The sequence below is a fragment of the Carassius auratus genome, chromosome 35 (genome assembly GCF_003368295.1).
Source record: "Carassius auratus strain Wakin chromosome 35, ASM336829v1, whole genome shotgun sequence".
Classification (NCBI taxonomy): domain Eukaryota; kingdom Metazoa; phylum Chordata; class Actinopteri; order Cypriniformes; family Cyprinidae; genus Carassius; species Carassius auratus.
Window position 1 is genome coordinate 17,356,366 of NC_039277.1, and position 25,338 is coordinate 17,381,703.

At 34.9% G+C, this 25,338-nt stretch overlaps 2 protein-coding genes across 3 annotated transcripts; both read left to right on the top strand.

Annotated features, from left to right (window-relative positions):
- The first annotated feature begins 135 nt into the window (after positions 1–135).
- Positions 136–2,498, top strand: LOC113054714 (cyclin-dependent kinase 2-associated protein 1-like). Its single transcript, XM_026220450.1, has 4 exons — positions 136–371; positions 946–1,037; positions 1,615–1,741; positions 1,856–2,498. The coding sequence occupies exons 1-4, from the start codon at positions 317–319 to the stop codon at positions 1,921–1,923; spliced, it is 342 nt and encodes a 113-aa protein (XP_026076235.1). The 5' UTR covers positions 136–316; the 3' UTR covers positions 1,924–2,498.
- Positions 2,499–3,374: 876 nt separating this feature from the next.
- On the top strand, positions 3,375–24,871 carry LOC113054715 (M-phase phosphoprotein 9-like). Of its 2 annotated transcripts, none has more exons than XM_026220451.1 (24): positions 3,375–3,497; positions 5,073–5,347; positions 6,673–6,820; positions 7,528–7,617; positions 8,630–9,078; positions 9,889–10,036; positions 10,425–10,497; positions 10,669–10,754; positions 12,410–12,520; positions 12,593–12,990; positions 13,976–14,125; positions 15,004–15,091; positions 16,334–16,549; positions 16,653–16,700; positions 16,786–16,850; positions 18,580–18,681; positions 18,866–18,997; positions 19,091–19,233; positions 20,079–20,249; positions 20,335–20,455; positions 20,545–20,645; positions 21,736–21,926; positions 23,132–23,200; positions 23,995–24,871. In XM_026220451.1, the coding sequence occupies exons 2-24, from the start codon at positions 5,109–5,111 to the stop codon at positions 24,094–24,096; spliced, it is 3,441 nt and encodes a 1,146-aa protein (XP_026076236.1). In that variant the 5' UTR covers positions 3,375–3,497; positions 5,073–5,108; the 3' UTR covers positions 24,097–24,871. The 2 variants fall into 2 exon arrangements, with proteins under 2 accessions (XP_026076236.1, XP_026076237.1); XM_026220452.1 differs by having other exon boundaries at positions 7,552–7,617.
- Positions 24,872–25,338: the final 467 nt, after the last annotated feature.

Consider the following 25,338-nt stretch of genomic DNA (forward strand, 5'->3'; position numbering starts at 1 on the left):
TTAAGTTAAACTTTAATAAAACTAGAAGAAAAATCTTAAGGTAAATATATTATTTTTTTATATATATAATTATTATTAATGTTTTTTTTTACTTCTCCAGTTGTTACTGTGATTAAGGACAACATTGGTTATTTTTTTCATTAATTATGTGTTAATTGTCTTGAGTTCTTTGTGATGATGATGGACAACAGTGTGGGTGTCATGAGGAGTGACGCGGCCATATTTGCCGGTGCTGTAAACAAAAAGTGTCTGCGAGACGGACGCTCCGCTGATTTTAGGGACAATTTTATTTCTCTCATTTATTATCTCTTCAGGTATGTCTTACAAACCCAATCTCCATCAACACCTTCCGGGAACTTCTGGGAACCAAGGTATGCCGAAAAAGCGTGGAAAACTCTTCGTCTTGAGTGTATTTGGTCGAATGTAAGAATTGGCGAGAGAAAGAATACCTGGGGAAAAGCCGTGTGTAGTTTTTGTCCAGTCTGATCGCTACAGGGTCAGATCCTTCACATCCGCCATTATTACTAGTGGAAAAAACGCATTCCTCGCCTTCTTTAGGGCTAAATATCGGCGTTAGGTGCATGTTCGGGTTCTTCCCGAAGGTTCCGCGTCGCGGCGTGGCCGGATGGGTTTGCGTGGAGGCCGCTAGATTGTGATAAAAATGAATCCTTTCAGCGGCTAAGATCAAGCCCGTGCCGTTTCCTCCATGATTGTCTCTCGGGCTGTTGATTGATCGGATTCAGACGTGCCGTTTTTTTATTGCTCTTTGGAGACACCTAGCGGTTGAGGGTGGTATCGCATAGAACGAAGGCAGGGGCTAGTTGTCACAAGGGTTATATCACGGTTACTGCAAGTCTGACTTGAAATAAAGTCATATGTGTCTATGTTAATTTTAAGTTGTTGTTGTTTCGTACAGTTATTGATCTGTTTTGTTGTTTTAACAAGGAAACATTCCCTCTCCGTCTTCAATGGCAACCATACAATCATACAAACCAATGCTGAATGACTTTGGGCCGCCTTCGTTGGGATTCCCACAGGTAGGTTTCATGTTATTATAGTTAACTAACACTAAAATAAAGAAAAAAAAAATGTTACTTGAAACAAAATACCTTTTAACATATTTTATTTCAGCTTGTTGTCAAGGCAAAGTTTTTCAAAATGTCAAAAACTATGTAGACATTAAAAAATGAAAATGAATACTAAAATTAAAATAAAACATGAAAACATTAAAAGTACAAACATTCAAAGTTGTAGTCTAACTTGATGTGACAAAATTATTATTACAATTGAAATAAAATCTATAAAAACATTTATAAAACAAAATGATAAAAATGACTTACTAAAATTAGAATGAAAATGGAAATTATAAATGGAAATAACAAATTAAAAATATTAATAAAAAATACATTTAGTTTAACTTGATATACTAAAATAACAAACATAAAAACTGCATAGTCTTATTAAATAACAAAAATGCATAAATGTAATACAATTTTTAATTTAAAATAACAGGTTTGACGCTCTTAATTTTACACTTTAAAACCCATTCTATCCAAACAAAAAGTTTATTTAAAATGTTTCTCTGTCTTGCTCTCTCTCTTATCTCATGTTTAGGGTCCAAATGGGAGCCAAGTACCTCAGAGTAAATATGCTGAGCTCCTCGCTATCATTGAAGAACTTGGGAAAGAAATAAGGCCGACATATGCAGGGAGTAAAAGTGCCATGGAGCGACTTAAAAGAGGTTTGTGGACAAATCGATGATGAAATAAATAGATCAGCTTCTGAATATCAGATTTTAAATCATGCACTCATATTAAACTCGTATTGTGTCATGTTTTTTTTTTTTTTTTTGTAGGTATAATTCATGCCAGAGGGCTTGTTCGGGAGTGTCTGGCAGAAACAGAGAGAAATGCCAGATCCTAGCGCCTCCTTCACCATTGTCTCCATACGGCTAAAAGAACTGTCACACGGGAATCATGCATGCCTTTCTTTGAGGGGATAAAACAATCAGAAAACGGAGCATTTATGTTGCAAGAGTTGCACTTTTCGTCTGCAATTTTGGAGGGAAAAAGGCACCATTCAGCGAATATATCTTCTGATTTATAAATGCAAGAGATCCAGAACTGTTGACTTTTTTTTTTTTATACATTTTTTTTTCTTTGACCACATAGTATCTTTAAGAACTAATACGCAAAATGCATGCAACCGGATGAAAGGTCCCACATTAGAATTTGCATGACTTTTACAAATTAGACTAGGTTTGTGCTTTTAGAAATAGGTCACAGGATAAGTTATAAAAGTTTTTTTTTTCTTTGGCCGCACTAATGGATATAATCGGGGAGATTCTGAAAAGTATTATAGTGATGCCATTACTTTCGTCTTTTATTGTATTTATTACCTCGTGTAATACAATGTATTTTCATGTAAAGACAAAAAAAAGGTCACACTTTGGAATTTTGTATATCTGTCAATAAATATGACATTCATTGTGTATGAAACTCTTTTGTTCATTGAATTGCAAAATTTATGTCCTTCCATAAATTTACCACATTATATTTTCCACCAGAAAATCAGACTTGACAGTAAAACTAGTAACCTGTTTTGATGAGCCACCAATACGAAACACAAAATAAGTATTTAAATGTGTGTGTGTGTATATATATATATATATATATATATATATATATATATATATATATATATATATATATATATTTTTTTTTTAATTCACTTTTAACCAAGTTAAAACAAAAAGATTATTTTTTTTAAGAAGCATATTTGAGGTCTAGAGGAAATGGTTGAATTGTGAAAATATTTTCAATTAAGGGCCTTTTTTTTTTTTTTTTTACTAAATTAACACTATTGTAATATATGCGTTTATTATTATTCTCAAATAGAGATCTTCATGAGTGCAATAATGCAGTAATTGATGTTGTATTAGTGCAATACAAAAGAATACATATTGCTATATTGTTTAATGTTTTTTTTTTACATTACGTTAATGGAATTTTTGGGTAAAAAAATAATATTAAGTACATTTGGTGCCCAAATCATAAATGTATTTTAAGGAAAATATATCTTTCATTTATTTATTTTAATTTATTTCTAAAACTGAAATACAACCCATGAATTTCCTTTTATTTTTAAAATATATACATTTTTAATTATGTTTTTTCCCCCATAAAAATTCTTAGAATAGATAGCACAGAAGCCGACTGCGGCAGGGTAACAATAAAGAGAGCCAATCAAAACCACTAATTTGGTCTTAAAATGCGCAGAATCCTGAGAACGAACCAATCACAGAGCCTTAAGTGACGTTGACTATTTGCGCTGGCCAATCAATTGACGCCTTTTGAACTCATTGCACCAATGGCGTTTCGCGGCGCAGTGTGTCGTCGCTGGTTAGGAGGTTGAGCTCGAAGCGGTCAGACAGTGACGGATGAAGAGACGGAGAGGGATGTCACAATGGGAGAACAAGCGGTAATACAAAGTAACAAGTAAGTGACACGGCACTTTGGAGTTATTGTGACTGTAAATGTGTTTGGAGGCCTGCAGAGATAATGCTCGGCTGCTCGAGCGAACAGGAAGCGCTGTGTCCACATCTACGAGCTGCTTGACATCTTTCAGAATAACAGTGCGATAAAACACACCAGCGGCGGGGTTTGATTGTTGTTTAATTTATTAGCTTTGTGTTGTTAATTGATTTGAAGACTTAATGTGTGTGCTTCTGGCTTTTTCTGCTCTTACACCTTGCTGTTGCTCTCCATTCAAGTTCATCGCAATGAATGGCATTTGTTGTGAACAGTGTTGGGGAGTAACTAGTTGACGTTACATGTAACGCAATTAAGCAATTTAATAACAAAATAAATGTAACTGTAATCTGTTACTGTTATTGAGAGAGAAAAATTTGTGATTAAATGACAGTTACTTATGAAAATGTTAAAAATGACAAAATATCACACACATTCAGATTGGATTGATTTCTTTCCCAAATTGCATTGACTTTAAAATATGAGACACCAGTGTTTCAGGAGTTTAGGACACAGAATATGAGACATGGGTTTGAGTTTATGCTTTATTTTTTTAAGATTAGTACTGTTAGATGACAGTGTTTGCTGTTATAGCTATGCAAAGATTTTAGAAATAATATCATAACTATTAAACAATATCTTATGATTTTAAATCTGTATTAAACCTCAGAACAATTTCAAAGTAAAAAGAGGTTATGATGTTGTGGTGGCTGTACTTTTAAAATGAATTAACTTATTATAATCTTAATTCAAGTGATGAAGGATTTTTAAGTCTGACAGTAATCCGTGTTGAGTCCTACTGTAAGATTACTTTAATAAAGTTACTGAAATAGGGTAACTTGTCATCTTTAAAACATAAAACAACATAAAGACACTATATAAGTTGTAATATTTATGTAATGGCATCTTTTTTATGACTGAAGGCGAGTATCACTGATACTGATGTCTCTAATATGTGAAATCGTTTTTTCTTTCAAATATTGAACCATTGACTGTAGCCATTCAATATTACTGTATATCTGAGAGCTATCAATTTGAACATTTATTAGACTTTAAAAAAAATAACAACTTATAATTTAAGTGAACTTGAAACAATCTTCACATAAAACCCATTCTAATAAATGTCACATTTACCTGTGCCCTTCAGCTTGTAAGAAATATACAGAAATTTAATAAAGTTGTCAAACACTAAATTTTACATTTAGGCCTAGATTAATCCTTACACCTGCAAAAGTTGATTTCCTTTAGTATTTTTAAGAATTACACACACACACACACACACATATTTATAAATATAAATATTTATTTACTTTTTGCAATTGACTTGTTTAATATGAGCTTTAAAAACATATGCATAAGTAAAAAATTCTGAATGTGAATGATTTTATTTTCTTGGATAGGTGGCTCATTGGTTACAAATCTGTTTTGGTAGTTGAAAGGGTGCAGGTTTGAGTCCTAGCTGCATTGGATAAGTGTTCACTTTTTTGAAGTGGATCATGTAACACGGTGTTGTCCTCTGCTTTTCTTCATTATTTTAAACAGCGCTCGCACACAGTGTTTGTCCACGGCTGTTTAAGCATGTTCACAGATGACAGCATCTCTGAGGACGTGTCCAGCTCTGTCGCCTTGAGCCACGATCAGATCAGTGCCAATGGCGGGAAGGAGAGCGAGGCGTCCATCGTCTCCTCTGAGGACAATGTATCAGGTCTCCCCGAAGAGGAGTGCTCCGCGTCCCATCCCGAGGGCTTCCTTCAGACCACAGAAGGGGACAACAGACCCTCCACCACACCAGCATGCAACATTTCTAACAAAATAAGGTAAAAAAGAAAAAAAGGCTGTCAATAAGCTGCTTCAAAGCCACAACAATCTCTCTAAGGCTTGAAACACACGCTGTGCATTTCTGTAAATGTGCATTTCTAGATGTTTAAAGAGACAGTTCACACAAAAATGAAATTATTTTCATTAAGTTATTACAAACTTATAGAAATTTCTTTCTTCCGCTGAATGCAAAAGAAGATATTTGAAGAATGCTGGTAACCAAAGAGTTGATGGTAGCCATTGACTTCCATAGTTCTTTTTTATTCCCCTTATACTATGGAAGGAAATGGGGACCAACAACCTTTTGGTTACACCAATTTTTCAAAATAGCCTCTTTTGCATTACCCAAGAAAGAAATGCACTTGAGGATGAGGAAATGAGGATAAAACTCTGCCTTTAAGGCTGCATGGTTTGTGAAATAGATATAAATGTGCTTTTATAAATATAAATCAATATATTAAAAAAAAGATTTACTACTATAATGCTTTACATTTTAAAATGCTATTTAAAATAAATAAATAAAAGAATAGAGCTCCAAGTTTGCTCTGAATGTTTGTAGCACAATTTGTGTGCTTTTTAAAAATGTCAATATATATGAATATTAAATACTAATATTTATTTGTATTTTTATCATGGCTATTATAATTTACAAGGTAAAATATCTAACAAAATAAAACATATACATTTTGTAATAATACTGTTTCACAGTAAAATTAGAAAATGATTATTTGAGAATTATAATATAATAATGCATGTATGTTCCAGTGCACCTGTACAAATGATAATGCAGCTATTTAAGTTTGTCTTAATTTCCTGATTGTCAAACGTTAAACCAGCAAGCTTTTATTTTGGTGGAAAGCTTCCGGGAGATCAGAAGTTTCTCTTTTGTTTTGTTTTTATTAACAATTTATATATTGATTAATCTCTTAGTCCTACTTGATATCATGCATTATTGCATTCAGAATCTCTGCTTTCTCATTTTTGTCAACATGTGATGAATATCCCACAATTCAGCTGATTCCTGACATCCCAAATGAGCTTAGAAAATTCAAATGAGAAGTATCTAGAGTCCTGAAGTCGGCATGAAATGAAAACTTTATATTTTTTGAATGCATATTATAGATCTTAATAGTGATGTGCTGAAATAAAATTTTCACTGAAACCAAAATGAAAGTTTTTATTTAGCTGAAAACAGAACCAAAAATAAAGTTAGTGATGTTTTTGCATGTACAAAGATGCTGTTGATAAGCTGTTTTAAATCCACAACAAGCCCTCAGGGTAGAAATGACTTAAAATCACTCTGTTCTTGTATCACATGCTTTAGGAATCTGTGTCTTCGCACCGAGGAGGAGTTCAGCTCAGGGAGAAGTTTGCCCTTCATCAACCCCAGCTCCATAGAGACGCTCCGAGCCCTGGTCCAGGAGATCCAGAGCAGCGGCGAGACCGACCCTGAGATCTGGAAGAACTGTGAGGTGCGCAGATGCCCGAGACCACGCTGTCCGTTCCCTCATGCTGTCACGGCCCAGGTTTTTGGGCCATTGTCTGGGTTCTCCCATAGGAGTCGAGACAGCAGCAGCAGCCACGCTCAGAGCTGTGGAGAACATCCCACAATGCAGCTGATCCCTGACATCACAAATAAGATCATTTAGAAGTTCTCAAGGGCTTTACATTTGGCATGATTGTAAAAATCACCCTATATATATATAGCAATCTCTGCTTTCTAATTTTTGTCTACATGTGATGAATATCCCACAATCTGATTCCTGACATCACAAATGTGATTAGAAAATTCAAATGAGAAGTTTCTTGAGTCCTGAAGTCGGCATGAAATGAAAACTTTATATTTTTTGAATGCATATTATAGATCTTAATAGTGATGTGTTGAAAAAATGTATTATTAAAATATGTGCATATATTTATCAAAATGCTCCACGACTTTTTTTATTTCTAGCTTTGTGGATAATCCATTCTAGTTTAGATTCACTGGATCTGACTTTAAAAAAATTAGTATGATGATTTTGGCAATATTTTTGCACTCAAAATTTCAACTAGCCCATCTGACCAAAACACAGCAATTTATCTGTCTTAGCATTTCCAGCAGGTCATTGAATCCACAAAATCAGATCTTTTCCGTCTTCCATACTGACATATAGACAGTGTTTTTTTCTGATTCTAACAGGGCCGGTGGCTTCATCTCTTTCAGTTAGTGGAAAAGCAATATCAAGAGCAAATCCTTGCTCAGGAGGAGCAGTACCAGTGCCAAATACAGGTATGTTTCCCAAAGCAACCTACTGTATCTGGACTGATACCAAGTTATTGTTCATGTTGCAGAGTGTTGTGCTTTGTGTCTGATGGAGTTAAGGTTTTTCATTGTGTTTAATCTGGTTGTGCAAGTGTAAGGCTTCAAACATATGCTTCTCACATGCATCTAGATATTCGGGCTGCATGATTTGGGGAATTAAATCTAAGTGCAATTTATTAATAAAAATAATAATAATAATAATAATTAAACATTGCATTCAAAATTTTAAATAAGTATGAAGAGTTCCAGATTTGCTGTGTTTTGTTTGAAGCAGTGTTGTTATCACAATGTGTCGTTTTATTTGAATTAAATTGATATATCATTATGGATATAAATGAGTAATAATATTTATTATAATAACTAAATAACAATAATAATAAAAAATAATTTTTTAATAATACTATTTCTCAGTAAAATATATATATATTTAATAAAAAGTAATATCATAAATATTAATACATTTACAGTACAACTAATTTCTTAATTTCAGATTTTAAAACATTAAGCATTAATTTTGATGGAAAACGGCAGTGAACCCTTTTTTGTTGACCGTTTTATAAATGATTTTATAGTTTCGATTTAAATTTTGATTAATCTCTCAACTTGTCTTGACCTCGTGGATTGCTGCATTCAGAAATCAATGTTTTACTCTGTGAGAATATCGCTTAGTTAAAATTAAGCTAAACTAACTGTATTAGACGTGGTTTATATACATATTTTTAAGGAAACTATCAGTTGAGTGTTGAGGTTCATTTCTCATTGCGTTGTGTTGTTAACTGCGCTTGCAGTATGTTGACTTGAGTTATTAATAACATAATTATGATTTTTCGATGAACTAACCCTTTAATGATTCCAAATTGCATTTGTGTATATATATAGTGTTTTTCTGTCCTTAAACTGAGCAATTATAAAAATCCAGACTAACATCATAAATAAGTAGTTTCCTTCTGTTTTGACGTTCTTGTATGTTCTCTTCCAGCTCATACAGGATGAAATTAAGGCTCTAGTGCAGTTACAAAACCGCCAAATCAGCACACAGACTCACTCTCTGGAGCCCAGTAAGAACCCTAAGCCTCTAGAGGACCCGGTGGAGAACACCTTCATGTTGTCAGGTCCAGGACCTCTGTCACCCCCCCAGCTCACCGTTCACCCTCAGGAGAGATCAGAGGAGGGGATGGTTACTGTCCTGAGCAGTGGATACGGGACTCTTTCCACCTGGGAACATGGGTTAGGAGCCTGGCGGCCCAGTTCTACAGAGGGGAGAGACGAGGTGCTGTGGTCCCCGAACCAGCCGGATGGGAGTTTTACACCATCACCTATACCTCTCACAAGCCCTCTGGGCCAAAACCCTCTGAGCAGAGCCAATGACGAGCTCCAGACGACTGGGACGGTTGCACTCGATGTGCCGACTGATCAGAGACTAACAAGGTAGAGTTACAGTTCAGCAGTCATCAAAACTGAAATAACACAAATCAAATATGTTTAAACTACACAATATAGTCTTTATAACCGTAATCAGTGTTGTTATCGTTATCTAAAATGAAAAATAACAAAAAATAACTATTTAGAAATATATTTTTTGTATAACAAGAAGGATGGAGTTACTTAAACACTGTGTGTTGTATGAATGCACACCTAAACTGTTGGTTTTCCTTTTATTTATTTATTTATTTTTAAAAAGAAGTCATTTAGTTTAGCTAGAATGTACGCTACACTAAACTGAAAGCATCTGCTCTGCTCTGTAAAGCCAGGGTTGCCAGGTCTGCATGACAAAACTAGCCCATGTCAGTCAAAAACTGTCTAAAGTAGCACAATGACGAAATACCAAATATCAAATATGTAATTTCCATACCTAAAATACATATTTTACAGTCACTATAATGCACATTGATTATAAACACAGCTCAAATGCTGCCTACCAGTAGCCCTCATTTACAAAACCTATCAATCTAGCGCAGTTTTATCATAGGTAGAATGCAAAATGTTTCAATTCAAGGGTTTCAGTCAAATGTAATTTATGCAAACCTTTAACCCACGGGGGAGTTAAAAGGTAACCCAACTCTGTGGGAAAAGTTGGGTTCCCTTATGTTGATAGCCGCTCTAATATGATGTACAATATTACAATGTTTGTGGGAGTGGGTTTAAGGAAACTTGGATCCAGACTAGATTTAATGAACTCTGTTTAATCATTTTTATCACATTAAGAGATCCAACTCTTTTGTGTTGAATGTTGTGTAGTCAACCTCTGACCTCCTGGGCCCAAAGGCAAAGACACAGACAGAGAAAGAGCCGAACAACACCAAACCGGACGTCATATGTGGAGGAGCGGGACAGGAGCACGGCAGGAGCAGGATCTCTTAAGGAGCACAGTGATCACTTACCTGATGTAAGCATCTGCTAATACTAAACGATGTTTTTTACATTTTGAACAGGAAGGATCTTTATATAACGTATTAAAGTGTTTTTTTTTATGTTTGTTTTACCATTTCAAGTAGTAAACTCTTTTTAAAATGTCATATTTTCTACTGTAAAATATTTTCTATATCATGTCCGTTTCTAAATTTAAAGGCAGAAAATGTCAGATTTATAATTGTTAAGAATTTCTGTCCTGCATCTCGTATAAACTGTCTGAATTGTGCATCATTTGCTGTTTCAGAGATAAGATGAAGCATCTCTATTCAGCTTCTTATGTTGAGTGTTCCTAGAGGCCTCTGTGTGCTTTTAAAAATGCTTTCTGAGTATAATAAGCATCTGTTTTCTGGCTTTTCCCTCAGCGTGGATGCAGCACAGCCTCCACACATCCATTGCCTTTAAAGAGAAGTGACAGTCTGGTGTCTGAAGCCTCAGGTAAAACATTTCACTAATAATCAAGCTCCACTTGCACACAGGAGGGGTGCAAGATTTTTTGTTATTTTTTTTTAGGTATTTTAATGTGTAATGTTAGATTTGAAGAAGTTTAGATTTTGGCTATTTTCTGAAATTGCCTTTAACATATTCTTACTCTCTTTGGTTTTCCAGGCCTGTCTTACTGGAAACTGGATGAGAGGGAGTTATACCGCCCTCTACCTGACAACTTTGAAAGTGCGTCCTTCTTCCTAATGCAGGTACAAGTTTATTAACTTGGTCTCTAGGAAAAATTAAAGGGGGGGTGAAATGCTTGTTTTCACTCAATATCCTGTTAATCTTGAGTACCTATAGAGTAGTACTGCATCCTTCATAACTCCAAAAAGTCTTTAGTTTTATTATATTCATAAGAGAAAGATAGTCTGTACAGATTTTTCCCGGAAAAACACGAGCGCCTGGAGGCGTGACGTGTGGGCGGAGCTAAAGAATCACGAGAGCGAATAGGCTTTTGTGTTGAGAGCATGTGGAAGCTGTGACATTACCGTGAGGGAAAAACCATCATCCAAAACAAACCATGGCTTACAGTCAGATTCAGACGTTTATTTATGATCCGGAATCAGATCCCGAGGCTGAAACTGAACGAGAGCAGCAGCAGCAACGACTCGCTCCGAGCGGGGCTCGAACCCGGGTCTCCAATGGGAGGCGGACGCACTAACAAGAAGGCAGAGATATTTTAAGCAGTTTTACTCACCGCATGCGTTTCCAACACACGATCGTGACCCTTTTTTGTTGGGATTGCATCATCCTTAAGAAATAAACGATGTGCAAATCCGTCGTCAAACTGGGCCTTGTTTGTAAAACAAGCATCTTCGAAATGCAGGGAAAAAACAAAAACACTTGCACAACTCCATTGATGCTCTGTAGAAATAAACTCCATCCACTGGTCCCTTAATGCGGTTTTTTTTGGTAATCTGTGCAGGGTTTTCTTGCCCTGGCAACCAAAAACACACTCCTTTTGTGACTTTTCGTGACGCTCTCGCTCTGATCAGTGAAGTCTGTTGTGCTCTCAGTGCTCTGCTATACGGGAGCGCGTGCTCTTCCGGCAGAAGTGCCTCAGGACCCATATAAGGAAATTCCGCTCCATCTAACGTCACACAGAGCCATACTCGAAAAAAACTTTCCGAAACTTGTGACAAACCGGAAGTATTTTGGGAACAAAAAACTCCTTCAAACGTACAACTTAATTTTTGAAACTTTGTCCATGTTTAGCATGGGAATCCAACTCTTTAACAGTGTAAAAAACTCAGTATGCATGAAATAGCATTTCACCCCCCCTTTAAGTAACAACATTGAAAAAGCTAAGTTAAGATAGTAGTATAAAATAAAATGACAGAATAATGTTTTATGATGTATAATAAATTACATTTTTTTTTTTTTTTGGTAGCTAATATATATTTTCATTTTTATTCCTTTTAGAAAATTTTAGCTATACAAGTTAAGTTTTAAGTTTTAGTGGCAAAAAATATAATGAACAAATTAATGTTCCTCAAAAGGCACATTTTAACATTACTTTTTCTAAAAAAATAAATAAATGATTTTTGTATAAACAAGTGAACCGAAAGTTGCTTCAGTCTATAAAGTGTTTATCTTGAAATATTCCTAACAATACAAAATATATTTTTACGTTTATTTTATAGAAATCAGTAAATATTTTAAAGCCAAACACCTGAAGGCAGACGTTTGTACAATCATACTTGCTTAAAAGCTGTAGATGTTGCATGTTTTCAGATTGTGTACAACAGGCTTTTCAGAAGTTTTGATCACGTTGATCCTTAAATGTGCAAAGCAAATATGATACAGCAGGCCTTAAAGGGTTAATTAAAAAGTGACAAACAAGCTGTTTTGTCTCACACAGACTCCAGATGAGAACCGTCTGTCCCTGCGGGAGATCTACCAGAGCAGGAGAGCAGACCCCAGAGGCCAGGAATGGGACTCCTTAATCAACTCATCCGCCTCGTCTCCTCAGGTCAGAGCAGAACCAATTATCACAAGAATTAATTAAGGAGCCAAACGTCTCATCTGTTGCTCCCTCACCCAGGTGTTGACTGTGGACTCCACCGTGCATGTGAAGCAGGATCGCACGTCAGATCGCACGTCAGGCTTCACGTCGCCGTCCCACTTCAGCAGTCCGTCAGCACAGGTCCGGGCCTGTCCCAGGAGCAGTGGAGCGCCCATCAGTCCCGACTCCATGGCCCTGCGCAGCCACAGTGACAGCGACTGCATGTCTAATGCCAGCAGTCTGTCTGCACAGCAGGGGCCTGACCGTGCAAACCAGGCCAACAGTGAGGATGAGGGCAGCCACACTGCCACGGTCACCGTTCAGCCCAGAGGACCGTCTGCTCCGGACATGTTCAGGCCCAACAGAAGCAGCGCAGAGACAGGCGGTGGGAAACCGGAGCGGGTGACCTCACTAGAGGACCCAGTTGTTCTCTCACTGTAAGAGTCGTGAAAACCCCCCTAAAGTTAACACGAAATGACATTTACAACAGATTAAAGTCAAAACTGATTTTGAATACTTGGTCACCAAAAATGCATAATAATTAAGCAAGCTGGTCATAAGAAATGAATACTTTAATTCAGCAGGTACATGTTAAATTGATAAAATTACAGTAAGGGCATTTATGATATTATGAGAGATTCGATTTCAAGTGAATGTTGTTCTTTTGAAATTTGTATTCATCAAATTATCCTTTAAATGTGGTATGTTGAAAAGCTCAGTCAAGAAAATGTTTTGGAGATATGGGGTTTTTCTTTAAAATAATGTGTACCGACAATTCATGCACAATTGTATTTAGCAGTTGCCTTTTAACTTCCTTACTGCCCTTAGATGAACATTGTCTAACACTACCATTCAAAATAATTATTTATTTTTTATATAAATGAATGCAAGGAATGATCCTTTAAGGATGCATTATCAACTGATCAAAGGTGACAGTAACAACATTTATAATGTTACAAGTTCTCCGTTTTTTAAATAATTGCTGTTCTTTTGAACTTTCCGTTCATCAAAGAATCCTGAAGGAAAAAAAAGTCTCACAGTTTCCACAAAAAATATGAAGGAGAATAACTGTTTTCAACATTGATAATCAGAATTGTTTCTTGAGCAGCAAGTCATCATATTAAAATGATTTCTGAAGGATCATGTGACACTGAAGACTGGAGTAATGATGCTGAAAATACAGCTGCACATCACAGGAATAAATTACATTTACAAAAATATTCAAATAGAACAGTTATCTTAAATTGTAATTATTTCACAATATTGCTGTATTTACTGTATTTTTGAAACTCAAATTTTTAAACTGTAATGTAGTTGAAGATGCTGATGGATCATATTTGAGTGCTTTGCTGAACCTATCCAATGTTATTTCTGATGCTCTAGTGCTGCCACACTAACTTCTGGTTTGTCTAATCTCACTAGACTGAGACAAAAGCTGAGAGAGAAACATGCCCGTCACATAACGGATCTCCGAGCGTACTACGAGGCTGAGATCAGTGCGCTGAAGGAGAAACTGGATCTGGTGAATCTGCCTCTTGACATGGAGAAAAGCAATCAGATCTTGCTTGAGAGGTGAGAAACGATACATAGGATGAATTCATACTGTTCCAGTTGTGCATAATGCATTTTAATAAGATAAAAACAAAGGGTGTCATAATATATTGTGTCACAATAAATCACAATTAAAGTAATAGTTCACCCAAAAATGAAATTTTACTCACTCTCGGGTCATCCAAGATATAGATGAGTTTTTGTTCATATGAACAGATTTGGAGAAATTTAGCATGTTTGCAAGAAACAAACCCATCAAGGCATTTAAACTTACTGGCCAAAATGTGAGTCCATAATAATGCTTTCTTTAGTAGAAGTCCATCCCCTCTAGTCCTAAAATTGCATTTAAAATCCACAACATAGCTGTTTTAGACTCTTTTGTAAATGGTGCTTGATCTGTGCATATTTCTCTCCTGATTCAGATGAGACAACTTTTTCGCTGGAGAAAGCAATTGTATGAATTATGCGCTCATATTTTAGTCGAAACCAATAGTTTGAAGTTAAAAATGGCTTACTGATGCATTTGTATCTCACAAACGTGCAGATTTATGCTTCACAAGATGATGAACTGGAGTTATCAGCTGTTTGAACTCATTCTTCATTCGTGAATATTTCTATTCTGGTTAATAAGCAATACATTTGATAAGCTATTTAAGTCTTAGAAGTTATCAATAAAATAAAAAAAAGAATGTTAACCCCATTTTAACATTTTAGAGTTGTGTATTAAACCAAATCATGACATGAGTGTATCGTTACACACCTACAACTAACTAATATCCATTAGGTCTATTGTGGTGTATTGATGCACTCTTCAGTTCTTTGTTTGTATCTGCACTCACATCTGGCGTTTAACGCACAATAAACTCTGACTGACTGTGTCTGTGATCATCGTTTGGCAGATGTCAACACCTGGAACGAGCGTTAACAGAGGCGGGCACACGCATCCGAGAGCTGGAGAACACAAACCACCTGTTGGAGAGACAGCTGGTATGAGTCACCGCCTCCACCTAAAACAGGAAATACAGTTGTGTACGAGAGACTTGTATGTTGACGTGGCAGTTGTGCTTGTAGTCAGCAAAATTGTTTAAACTGTATACAAGCACTTTCAAGGGGTCATGTCATGGAAACAGCTTTTTATGAATATTGTAGACATTTCACTTTTTACAACTCAAAGCTATCTGGAACATTTACTGTGTAAAGGTTACTTACAGCCTCCTAGCAACACCCTAGGAACCACTTAGAACATCCTTGCGACCTCACGCTCAACAGCTTTCAGTGTTTAGCAGCTGGATGCCTTGAAGAACAATAAAGTGAAGCATATCAGTATCGGTCAATATGGAAGTTCATACGTTTTTAAATGAGATATTTAGGACTTTTTATCTCATAATTTAAACTTTTAATATTGTAATTATGACATTTTAACTCTACTTTGACCATCATATGTATGATTTTTTTTAAATCTCATAATTTATTTAATAGTTGCACATTTTTATGTCAGTTTCATCTTTTGCTATGTACATACATGTACATACACACAAACACACATATAAAATATTATTTGTTATAATTTTGACGAGTCATAATTATCCATTTAATCTTGTAATTTTCACTGTCATAATTAAGACTTTCTGATATCATTATGATGATTTTGTGTCATAATATTTTTTGAAATTGTGACATCATTATTATGACTTTATATATCAATTTTGACTATCATAATTATAACTTTTTTGTCATAATTACGACTTCATATTTCATTGTTTTGACTTTTTATAACAAAATTACGGCTTCCTGTTTTGTCATAATTAAGACATAAATTTTGATATTTTTCATAATTATATCTTTGCATCTCATAATTATTTTTTTTATTTTATTACTTCATCCCCACATTTTTTTTGTCATAATTATGACAAAATGATAACTTAGTATCTCGTTTTGAGTTATGTTATCTTATACTATATATTTTTTATTCATATGTTCTGCTCTAAAATTTTATTATTTTATTTAGTTATTCATATTGACTATATATTCTTTATTGATATTATTGGAGACATTTGTACACTTAATAGTTATTATTGTTTAAATGTATTATTTTCAGGATTGGTACCTGACCAGCCACCTCAGAAATCTCTTTTTAGCATCATAATAATGATCATAAATGACTGGAAACTTGGTTGAAATGTGCTTGAAACGTCATGTTGACCTGAAGTTTGTGTGTTTGTGGTCCAGGCTGAATGGCCAGAGAGATACAACACGGCCAGCGCCACAGTCCAGGCCCTGCAGCAGAGGTTAGAAGAGGCCAAACACAGCAGCCGTGAGAAAGACACCACCGTGTCCAAACTGAAGAACCACCTGTGTCAGCTGGAGGAGGCCGTGCAGAACGCCTTTAAGGAGGTGGATGAGAAAGAGGCACGGATGAAGAACGAACACAAGATGCTACAGGATGTGAGCTGAGCAGAATCCCTTAAACTTCCCAAATGCTGTTATAATAGACTGTAAAGGTCAATGTGATGATGCCTTGTTTTTAGTGTTGTTGTTTTTTTTGCAGCTCCTCCACGAGTATGATTCACTGAGAAGGGAGCATGAAGGAGCAAAGGTGAAACCTGTTTTTATCTGACATCATGATCCAAATATGTGTATATAGAAGTGCACAAACTATTCAGCTGTTTCTTTTCTAACAGGACAAGTTGGTCTCCGCTGAAAATAAGCTATTTGATGCCAATGAACAAATATCTGAATTGAAAAGGTAGTCAGATTTCTTTTTAAAAACTGCAATTGGTATCATATTTATAGCTAAGTATTATATTTATAGCTATAGTTTATAGCTAAATATTATATTTATAGCTATAGTTTTAGCTAAATATTATAAATGTAACATTTAACAATTTCATTTTAAATTTATGTTTAACAATTGTATTTAATTTATTGTTAAATGTAATTTTTTTTAACTGTTGATTTAATATTTGACAAAAATTATTTAAAGGAGACATCAGATGCCCATTTTCCACAAGTTGGTACGATTCTTTAGGGACTTCATGAAATGTCTGTAACATACTTTAGTTAAAGTTCCTCTATGGTAGTGTAAAACAACCCTTTTTACTTTGTTAAAAACAGCTCTATTCATCGTAACCCATTTTGGTGCATGTCTCTTTTAATGCTAATGAGCTCTGCTCAACCCCGCCCCTTTCTTCCATGGAAGAGGAAAGGCAATTTGCAAATAATCATAAAAAACAAAGTGTGAGACTTACTTCTTGAGGTTCAGCTGGATCACAAACAGTGGGTACTGATCCATCCTCAAATTTTTTAATCAAAACCTTGAATTGTCCTTCGTTTGGAAAGCAGAAATTTAAAATGATTTGAGCCGGCATAAATTAATTTAGGTGTATTCGGTGGAACGTTACAATCGAACTAATGCACTACGTCCTCAGTGGAGCTAATGTGTGGAGAAAATGAAGACGCTTATTGTTCATCCAACTACAAAACACCTGCATTGTAGTCGCTACAGCTGCTCGAGTGCGGAGATATGCTAATACAGTCCTTTGTCCATCAGCGGTTGTGGGCGGGGCCTGAGCAGTATGACATCATATTGCTCAGAAAATCAAAACTGCTTGATTATTGAGACTGTTTAGGTTTATTAGGGATTTAAAACAAAAAAAGTAGTGAATGGATTTTTTATCATTTCAGGGTGGTTGTCTCCACACACTGCTAAAACATCATGTAAAAGTGAATTTTAATAATTAAATTTTTTAGTAATAAGAAATAAAGCCATGAGGTAACGATTTACAGTAAGGTCTAATTTATTAACATTAGTTAACGCATTAACTTACATGAAAAAAAAAATATTTTAAAAAGAAATAAGGAATGAACAATTAAATATATTTTAACCTTTGTTAATGTTAATAAATTTTTTTAACTTTAACAGTAACACTTTACAATAAGTTTCCATTAGTTAATGTATTAACTAACATGAACGAACCATGAACAGTAAATTTATTACAGTATTTGTTAACCTTTGCTAATGTAAATACAGTCATTCATTGTTAGTTCATGGTAATTCACAGTGCATTAACTGATGCTAACGAGCTTTTAATAATGCATTAAATCTTGAAATTGACATTAAGATTAATACATGCAGTAGTATTCATGTTCATTCTTAGTTCATGTTAACTAAAGTAGTTAACTAAATGTCAACTAATGAACCTTATTGTAAAGTTTTACCAGTTTAACAAATTAAACCTTATTTTTTAAGTGTTTCCAGTCATATAAAATAAAGTTTAGACCGTCTATAAAAGGTCAAATTTATTTTGAAATATGCATGATTCTAACAATTATAATAATTACTACATGTTATGACATGTAGTATGTAACATGGGAGTAATATGAATGCTATAATTTTATAGAATATAGTAATATAAATTCCTTTTGTGTACTAACTAAATATCTTTTTATTTCTGAATTTCTCCATGGTTTTGTAGGTTCATCTCTAAGCTAGAAACTCAAATCAGACAGCTACAGCATGAAAATCTGGCTAAAACACGTCAATCTCTCCACAGAGACTCGCAACCATCTGGAGCAGGGTACGAAACACACAACACATGCTCATCATGGCTCTAAAACATTTTTATTTTATTGTTTAACAATGAATTTGAACGATATACACTTACCTGTATATAACACAGCTATTGATTCTTAGACCGATGCTTGTGCACAGCTTTACGGTTTCTTTCAAACATGAATTTGAATCCCTAAAAATCTTTCCAGTTTGTTCCACTATCCTGATCTTCTGCCTTCGCCGAGTAAAAGGCAGCGAGATGTAGATGTGGGTTTGAGGAGCTGCGCTGGTCTCAGGGGTGAACAGACATCTGGTCCATCCTCTGACCGAACAGCTCGAGGGTACTGCTTTATTCACAGTCTTCGTTTCTTTATCATTATGGTGCATAAACTGTGAGAAGGGAATTTCGAACTTGAACTATCCTCTGTCATCAGATGGCTGTCTCCACCAGAGAGAGAACAGACTCAGGGTCACTCTGAAGAGCCAAAGAAGACGTCCATGAAGGCCATGATCCAGATGGAGGACACCAAAGCCACTGAGGGCCGTGCGCTGTCCACGAACAGCTGCAGTTCCTCCAGTATGTCATGAAACACTGCGTAAAGGAATAGATCACAAAAAAAATTCAACTTTGCTCACCCTCAGGCCATTCCAGAGGCAAATGAGTTTGTTTGCTCATGGGAACAGATTTGGAGAAATGTAGCATTACATCACTTGCTCAGCAAAGGATGCTCTGCAGTGAATGGGTGCCGTCAGAATGAGAGTCCAAACAGCTGATAAAAACATCACAGTAATCCACACCACTGCAGTCCATCAGTTAACGTCTTATGATGGATTTGTTTCTTACAAACACGCGGCTTTTTGCTTCACAAAACATTTCAATTTCAGACTGTTGCTTCCAAGTAAAATATGAGTCCTCTTTCCATAATATTGCTTTTTTCAGAATCAGGAGAGAAATATGCACAGATCTAGCACTGTTTAGAAGCAAAAACAGCCCAAAACAGTCTTCAACAAATATATCTGTGGATTTAAATGTGAGAGAACAACAGGAGATGAACTTTCATTATTATTGTGAATTATAGACTGATATTTTGGCCAGAAGTGACAGTTAAAAGTTATATTTATGGACTGGAGTCATGTGTATTACTTGTGGTTTATTGTGATGTTTTTATAAACTCATCAGCTTTACCATCACAGGAATAAATTAGATTTTAAATCTATTTAAAAAGAACAACAGTTAGTATTGTACAGCTATTTCACAGCATTGCTGTTTTTACTGTATTTTTGATCAAACTTAGTGAGCATAAGAGACTTGCCGATCCCAAACATTTGAACAGGAGTGTGTATATATGCTAAGGAAGTAATTTAGAGACCCCCAACACTTGTTTACAGTCATTGTCATTGTTATTTGGTGTTGTGTTTCAGGGTTGGCGAGAAGGAGGCCTACAGTGGCTTTTGTGGAGAGCTCTGTGAGGGACGCGGTGGAGGAGTGGAGCGGTGCCGTGCTCAGGGCCCAGAGGAGTCTCTCTCCAGAGGGTCACAGGTCATCATCTGTGCCCCCCAGAACACAGACAGCCGTTCCTCCCACCACACCCAGTGAGTGACTCAAGTCTTTAGCTTGCATTTTCAAAATGGCACATAAAAGTCCAGCTTCACTGATTGAATATGTTTTTTATGTTAGCAAAGAGGGACACGTTACTCACACCTCTCTCAGCCAAGTCCAGTCCGAAGCGCTGCCCGACCGAGAACTTCTCCACCGCGTTGGGTCACTCTCTTCCATCCCAAGAGTACCTGCAGAGCAGGTCACATTTCTGTCCTGCTATCTGACTCACTTTCCATCCGCACTGATCTCTTAATAAAGAACGTGTCTTATAAATGGCTTGTGTTTTAGGTTTGATGTAGCTTTTGATCGAAATGGCATCAGCTCCTCTCTACCGTCCCATCCGAGTCCAAGGAAGAGGTTACAGTTTAAGTCTTCTGAGAGACTGGAAGGTACTGTTGCTTTTTCTGGTTAAACTATCAAGCAGTGACAACCCTTAGAAGAAACCCTGATACTGACTGTATTTTACACTTTCCTAAATTAATTACATTTAGTTAAGCTTTTATATTTGATATTATATAATAGTTATTTATGTATTGCTTTTATAAACGTTATGCTGTTTTAGTTTTGAAATTATTAGAAATGATTTGCATCATTTGAAAAATTTGGTTAAACTTTATTCGAAGGTGTGCTTGTTACAGTGCAGTTATACATTTAAATACTGAGTAATTTTAATTAACTACATGTACTTAGTATATGGTTAGGATTAGGGTTTGGCTTAGGGTTACTTGCATGTAATTATGCATAATTAATTGTTATTATAATAGTAAGTACATTTTACATGTGTAACAAGGACACCTTTATAAAAAATGTTACCAGAAATTTTACTATATAAATATATATCACAGAATTGAAAAAAGTGGCAATTTTTTTTATTTAAAACACACACACACACACACACACACACATATATATATATATATATAATTTATTATTTATTTTTTTAATACTTCAAAAAAGTGACCGTAAAGACATTTATAATGTTACAGAATATATTTATTTCAATTAAATGCTGTTATTTTATCATGGTTTTGTTAAGTGGTTTTATTGAGCATGGATTTTCACAGAAATATGAAGCAGCACAACTGTTTTCAACATTGATAAAAATGAGAAATTTTTCTTGTAAAGCAAATCAGCCGTATATTAGAATTATTTCTGAAGGATCATGTGACACTGAAGACTGGAGTAATGATGCTGAAAAAACAGCTTTAATTTTCATTGTAAAACATATAAAACAATAGAAAATATTTATTTTAAATTATTGTCAATATTACTGTTTTTACTGTATTTTTCATCAATTAAATGCATCCTTAGTGAGCAGAAATGACCTTTTAAAATCTTACAGACTTTAAACTTTTGAATGGTAGTCTATATATAAATACATTCTTTACCTAAAACTTTATGACCGTTCACTATCTGTTAACCCTGTTAGCACTGGTATTTCCTCAGGAAGTGTAAGTTTTGTGTGAATTTGCTCCTCAGTGTACCCTCAGTCCAGCGTGGGCTCGTCTGATCCTGCGGAGAGCAGTGAGTCCGAGGAGCCTGTGGTCAGACAAAGCTGGGAGGAACAGGAAGACGCCAGTGAAGAGACGTCCCTCTCCTGTCTGCCTCGTATTCAGTCGCTGGCTGACACCGAGCGCCTCTTTGATGAGCTCACACAGGAAAAGCAGCAGGTGACTGTGGGGTATTTCCTGTTATTACATGGATCTCTACAGCACTTGATTCTGAGATCACATATATTCATATAATGGTAACCCCTTTTTTCATTTTCATGTTTTTACATGAATTACATTAGTAAATATGAACTAAAAATAAATAAAACGTCTACAGCATTTATTAATATTATTGAATTTTAATAATAGATAGCATTGATGAAAAGATTTTCAAGATCAAAAGTTGTATTTAACATTAGTTGCACTGTGAACTAACATGAACATTTTTTAATATCATTAACCAAGGTTAATAAATGTTGCATAAATATATTGTTCATGTTAGTTAATGCCTTAATTAATATTTACAAATAAGTAGTTAATAGTGTAGTTAACTTAAATGTAGTAAAAAAATGTATAAAGTATTTATTTATTTATTAAATGCACTGTTGAAAAATCTGTGAAAATTAATGGGTGTTAAATGTATATGTAACAATTTACTAATAATGTTTATTTGATTACCTGATTTAACTATAGATTTATGATTTCGCAACTGTGCATTTAATAAATATAATTATACAAATAAAAATAAATAAATATATATAATACATGAATATAACGAAGTTGTTATTTGCATGTTTCCAATATATATTTTTTTTTTTTTGTAGGCCTTATACATTTTAAATAATACATAAGTTTTAAATTAATTAATTAATATATGTGTGTGTATGTATGTATATATATATATATATATATATATATGTGTGTGTGTGTGTGTGTGTGTGTGTGTGTGTGTGTGTGTGTGTGTGTGTGTGTATATATGTTTATATATTTATTTATAATTTTGTGTGTGTGTGTGTGTATATTCACTCATTTCGATTCTGGCCACAAACGTGCTAAAATCATTGTGAAACTCTGAAAGCTCATGGAAGGCATGTCACAACATCACGTGAGAGTATGTGCAGCATGTGACTCACTCACGGCTCGTGCTGGTTTAAACTGACTGTATGGCAGCACATGTTCCTGCTGTGATCTCAGCACTACACATTACATAACCTGTCTTTATAATGCTGCTGGTTAATCACGTCTGTTTTTAGCAAAGGCTTCCCTTTTCCTCTTCATTCTGAGGAGTGCTAATTCAAACCCTGTTGTTTAATCTCAGCCGTTTCCATCCAGCAATTTGCTGAGTGCTGTGATGCTTTCACCCAATATTTATTTATTTTCCACAGATTGAGGCAGCACTGAGCCGGATTCCAGGAACTGGGGCCCGAGTCACATTGCAGACCAGGCAAGACGAGGTGGGAACACAATCACTTTCCATTCACATGCATATAGACTAGGCCTGGGTAAATAAAAACCGACTTTTAATTCAGCTGCTTAGACATTTTACCGTTTAATTTGATAAAAACTTCCATCATATCACATACACAGCAGCTGCAAGTTCTCTACGGCAACCCGTCAAAATAAAAGTTTGGTTTAACTTAAAGAAACTGTGACAGAATTATATAACTAATGTGCAGTAGAATGTAAGATTCATGAATGCATAATCAAATTTTTTTTTCTTTTTAATTTTAACAGTAAACCTCTGATCCGCAGCACTTTGTTTTATGCCTTCATCTGATTACCAGAAAAATTTAAGAAAAACATTTTATAGAGCCCTATTACTGTTATTGATTGTTAACCGATGTCATTTAGATTATTAAAACACCATAAATAGACAATAAAGAGCAATAATAATTACGTGAGAAGCACTGTGAAAAGTAGTTGTTAAAATAAATAAACTTTGCAATCATTAGAACTCTTGAATTCTTTAAAACCTATATAAGCTGACATCTCTAAAACCCATGGTATATATCATGATATAGTTATTTTTTGCTTTAAATTCATCCCTAAAGTGTAATATGTTGCATAACCATGATAACGAAAATTGTTGTTAATCCAGTGATTTAGACACTTTATAAATGAAAGGCTCTGCATCTCATTTTTGTATTTTCTTTCGTTACTTGAATTTTTTATTTTAAAGATATTTATGCATAACAAAAGACATCAGTGTAAAATAGATTGCGTAACATTCTGAACCTCATGATTTTAGGTGTCACTGGAGAATCGCCTCGAAATGGTGAACCGCGACCTCGGGTTCATCCGCATGACTCTGAAGCGATTCAACATCCTGCGATCTTCTGCCAACATCTAGCCAAAGCCTGCTGTGAACCATCATGAAATATGAAATTATAATATTATAGTATATTATATTATCACAAAGGAATGATTGTTCCACTGTACAGACTCCGATATGTACATTTTCAGTAAATATTTCTACTTTTATTACTGTAGGATCTATTTTGTATGTTTTATTACATGGTGAACATCCTATAAAGTATATTTTAATAATGCCTAGATTTGTAAAAACATAACTTTTTTTAATGCCACAGAAATATGGAAAATTGAATGCTTGACTATATTTTTTATTTGATTTGTTTGCTGCTGATTTAAGTGAATGGCAACAATCCAGTCCTGCAGGGCAGCTCATTTGCATATGTTTTCATTCCACTGTGTGTCTTAAAACTCTTTATTTAAAAAGGTTTATAATTTGCTCAAATAGCAGGCTTTCACTGTTTTTGGCATGCTCATTAATTTATGCAAAAACATAGCCTGTGCCATACGCGAGCAGAGAATGATAGCATATATCTGATAAGAAGATGAGTGGAGTTAAGTTGTCGAAATCATCTCATGCAAAGAACACAAACCCAAACCAGCACCGAGTGTTTACACATGTTTATCAAAGCTAGACCTCTGACATTTTCCAGTGCAGCACAGGATGTACTGCTTACTTTGATGCATGAAATTTTAAATATGCTCTTCTCTGCTTTTCCATTGTTAGCTGTTGACTGTTCATCTTTTTCCTGTAGCTCATGGAATCGGTTTAACTGTTGCACAAAAATGTTCCACAATTAAAAATGCATACGGAATAATGTGTTTGAGTCATTATGATTCGATGACATCTGGAATATGTTCGACTCTTGGTTGTTTCCTCAAATCATTTAATAAATGAGCTTGAAACATGTTTAGTGTTCATCAGAACTGGTTTAGTGTTAAAGGCATAATTTGGCAAAAAAAAAATGTGCAGAAGCATGAATGATTTTGAGCTTGGATAGAAGGTATGATTTTTAGGAAATATCAACTTGAAGGTATAACATAATGACTTTGAATTTATAGGTGAACTACTTTTAAATTTAGTTTCTTTCAAAACATGGTTATATGGTTTAAGAAGACTTTTAAGGTTCTTTTTTATTTTTGTATTTGTTTTGGAGCTTACAGGCCTGTTTGCACCAGGAATTATGCCAATAATGATAACTGTCTTAGTGTTCTAACATTCTGTTCATAATTAGTTGTCGCTGCAGTTTTGACATCTGCCACTTTAAATGTTTGAGCTTCT